This window comes from Sinocyclocheilus anshuiensis, unplaced genomic scaffold (genome assembly GCF_001515605.1).
Source record: "Sinocyclocheilus anshuiensis isolate Anshui unplaced genomic scaffold, SAMN03320099.WGS_v1.1 scaffold737, whole genome shotgun sequence".
In the NCBI taxonomy this organism is placed as follows: domain Eukaryota; kingdom Metazoa; phylum Chordata; class Actinopteri; order Cypriniformes; family Cyprinidae; genus Sinocyclocheilus; species Sinocyclocheilus anshuiensis.
The window spans coordinates 608,625-612,430 of NW_015540908.1; the positions used below are offsets into that span (position 1 = coordinate 608,625).

A 3,806-nucleotide genomic window follows, 5' to 3' on the forward strand; every position below is an offset into this window, starting at 1 on the left:
GCGCAGTCCGGAACGCTGTTGTTGAGGCATGTTTCCGTGAACACAAAAACACAACATTCTCTTACAGTCCTCTGAGTTGAGCGTAGTAGTCGGATGTAGTCCAGTTTATTGTCCAAAGAGCGTACGTTAGCCAGTACGATGGTGGGGATAGCTGGCTTGTGTGGGTTAGCCGCTAGCCTAGCCCGGATACCTCCGCGCTTGCCCCTCTTCTGCTTCCTCTCACGCCGCTTGTGGCGCCTCCGCTGTGGGCGAGATGCAGTAGTGGGGGTCGGTGATGGTGTGGGCCTCCGGAGCAGACCGAGATCCCGCAGCTCTTCGGCGTGCGCAGAGTTTAACTCTAAAAATGTGGTTCTGCCGACATCGAGCAGAAACTCACGACTGTATGCGCGCTTAGAGACAGATAGACGCGACGAATACGTACAAAAACACTGCAACTCACAAGACAAAAAACACGAAACAGCGTGTTTCGCTGTGTCAGTGTGATCCTTATCAAACGCAACACATAAGTAATAGGATAGTTGACTCAAAAGTAATCTCATGGGCAGATGAGGGCTATTCCTTCATTATTTCTACATCAGTTAAGCAGGTACAAGGTCTGGAGTTGATTCTAAGTGTGCTATTTGCATTTGGAAGCTGTTGCTGTGAAGCACATCATGAGGTCAAAGATCTCTCCATACAAGTGAAACAGACAATTGTTAGGCTTCAAAAACAAAAGTAATCCATCCGAGAGATAGCAGGAACATCAGGAGCGGCTAAATCAACAGTTTAGTTCATTCTGAGAAAAAGAGACTGCATTGGTGAGCTCAGAAACATAAAAAGACCTGGACGTCCACGGAGGACAACAGTGCTGATGATCAGAGGATCCTCTCTATGGTAAAGAAAAACCCTTTCACAACATCAGCCAAGAGAAGAACACTCTCCAGGAGACAGATGTGTCTCTGTCAAAGTCTACGATCAAGAGAAGACTTCACCAGAGCAAATACAGAGGCTTCACCACAAGCTGCACACAATGCCAGGCTAGACTTCGCCAAAACACATCTAAAATAGCCAGAGCACTTCTGGAAAAGCATTCTTTGGACGGCTGAAATAAAAACCAAAATGTACCAGAACGATGGGAAGAAAAAGTCTGGAGAAGGCTTGGAACAGCTCATGATCAAAGCACACACATCATCTGTGAAACATGGAGCAGTGTGATGCATGAGCGTGCATGGCTTCAGTGGCACTGGGTTACTGGTGATTATTGATGACGTGACAGAAGGCAGAAGCAGCGGGATGAACTCTGAAGTGTGTAGGGATATACTCTCTGCCCAGATTCAGTCAAATGCAGTAAAGTTGATTGGACGGCGCTTCATAGCACAAATGGACGATGACCCAAAAACATACAGCAAAAGCAACCCAGGAGTTTTTGAAGGTAAAAAAGTGGATTATTCTGTGATGGCCGAGTCAATCTCCTGATCTCAACCTGATTGAGCAGCATTTCACTCACTGAAGACAAAACTAAAGACAGAAAGAGCCACAAACACACAACAACTGAAGTCAGCTGCAGTAAAGGCCTGGCAAAGCATCACAAAGAAGAAACCCAGTCTCTGCTGATGTCCATGAGCTCCAGACGTAAGGCAGTCAATGCCTGCAAAGGATTCTAAACACAATATCAAAAATGAACATTTTATTTACATTTGAGCCCCTGAAAATGGGGTGACTGTGTATAAAAACTGATGTAATTCCTAAGCACTTTATGTTGTATTTTTGTTCAACCCCTTATTGCTTAAAGTCTGCACTTCAGTTTAATCCTGACTGTTTCATTTTAATTGTATTCTGGTGGCATACAGAGCCGAAATTATGTGCATGTGTTCTATGTGTGATTTGATGGCTCAGGTCCAGACGTGGGCGAAGCAGCAGGCCGAGAGGATCCAGACCACACTGTCTGCTCTCGAGGCAGAGAGAGAGGAGATCCAGCGATTACTGGACTGGATCTCCTCCGCTGAAGAGTCTCTCAATCTGAAGGAGCAGGAGCCGCTGCCTGAAGACCTAGAGCTCTCTGCAGATCTCATCACTCAGCACACGGTACTAACAGCCAATAACAATCTATTCACATTAAACAATTCTGTCCTCATTTACTCACTTATGCTGAGAAAAAAGTCATGCAATTTTGGAACGACTGAGTAACTAGTGCTGTCAACCGATTAATCGTGATTAATCGCATCCAAAATAAAGTTTTTGTTTATATATGTGTGTGTACTGTGTATATTTATTATTTATATATAAATACACACACATACAGTATATATTTTGATAATATATCAAGCACAGCACACACACATATATTATGTAAACAAAAACTTTTATTTTGGATGCGATTAATCGCGATTAATTGTTTGACAGCACTACTAATTACAAAATTTTAATTTCGGAGTGAACTGTCCCTTTAAGAAAAGCAAAAATATAAATAAAATGTAAGTATTTACAACGATCACTACTTTATTCTGAGAGAAGGAAGAGGTTCATTTAAAAAATACAGTTTTTATAAGGTTTGACACCTGTGTATCTACTTCAAAAACCTTTATAAAATCAGGCAAATCAACATCAGTTTTCATCCTGAAGGTCCTGTCAAATTTTATTTTTTTAATACTGTTTCCTGTTTTGTTCTGTGTCTCAAACAAAAATCAGTGAAGTAATATTAAAATGAAAATGGAAAATATGAAAACATAGACACGCACAAACACACAATTAAAAAATCAGAGCAGATCCGCCTCTAAAAAACCAAAACCATGATGAAGGTTCAAGGTCAAGAAATGTTACTGTTTCCTTTTTAAGGATTTCATGAGGAATGAGATGAAAGGGAAGGTACCAGAAATTGAAAACGCCACAAAATCCTGTAAACACAAGCTGGTTCCCAAGCATCAGGTTTCCCCCAGTCGCAAAGCACCAGCAAGTGAGTAAAGAATCGGTGTGATCCGCTGCTGTGATTATTGTGTGCATGTATTCGGCTGTAATCTCTGTGGATTGTATTCATGCATAGAGAGGAGAGGCACAGCGAAGCCCCCGCCGTCTGCTCCTCTTCCACTGGAGAAACTGGACCCGCAGACACCCGTGATGAGTCAGCTGGTGAGTCAGTGGAGGACACTCTGGCTCCTGGCCCACGGCAGACAGAGCAGACTAGAGGAACATCTGCAGAGGCTGAAAGAGGTGATCATGAATGCGCTCCAGCTTTGATAAAAGAATAGCCTACATTTGTGTTTGAATCCATGTGGTTGTCTAAGAACCGTCTCTTTAACACATGCAGCTGGAGGAGTTTGCTAATTTTGACTTCAACATCTGGCGGAAAAGATACATGCAGTGGATAAGTCACCTCAAATCCCGGATACTGGATGTTTTTCGTAGCATTGATCGTGATCAGGATGGACGAATCACTCACAAGGAGTTCATCAGCAGCGTTCTGGCCTCTAGTGAGCATTAAAACTCTTGGTTGCTGATTTTTTGCATCATGTTGTTTGAGTGAATACCCATATGCAAAAATATGTGTACATGTATTACATTTCCATGTATGAAATTGTCATATGAATTAAAAACATATATGAAAAGTATTAGAAATTGGAACAATTTCATATATGAAATATACTATGTAATATATAGATGTAATACATTTTACAATTTTTTTATGTCCATCCTAAAACCAGTCAATACAATTTGATATTATGAATAAATATAAAAAATAGACATGTATTTACATATATGTATGTGTGTGTGTATATACAGTATATATGAAACCAATATACGTATATATATATATATATATATATTTATTC

At 41.0% G+C, this 3,806-nt stretch overlaps 1 protein-coding gene across 1 annotated transcript in view; it reads left to right on the top strand.

Annotated features, from left to right (window-relative positions):
- LOC107689173 (microtubule-actin cross-linking factor 1, isoforms 1/2/3/5-like) overlaps nucleotides 1-3,806 on the top strand; it is a 47,953-nt gene that overhangs the window by 39,376 nt on the left and 4,771 nt on the right. The window contains exons 30-33 of the mRNA XM_016487095.1: nucleotides 1,876-2,064; nucleotides 2,815-2,932; nucleotides 3,020-3,186; nucleotides 3,284-3,446. Coding sequence (XP_016342581.1) covers nucleotides 1,876-2,064; nucleotides 2,815-2,932; nucleotides 3,020-3,186; nucleotides 3,284-3,446 — 637 coding nt within the window. The remainder of the gene's footprint in view (nucleotides 1-1,875; nucleotides 2,065-2,814; nucleotides 2,933-3,019; nucleotides 3,187-3,283; nucleotides 3,447-3,806) is intronic.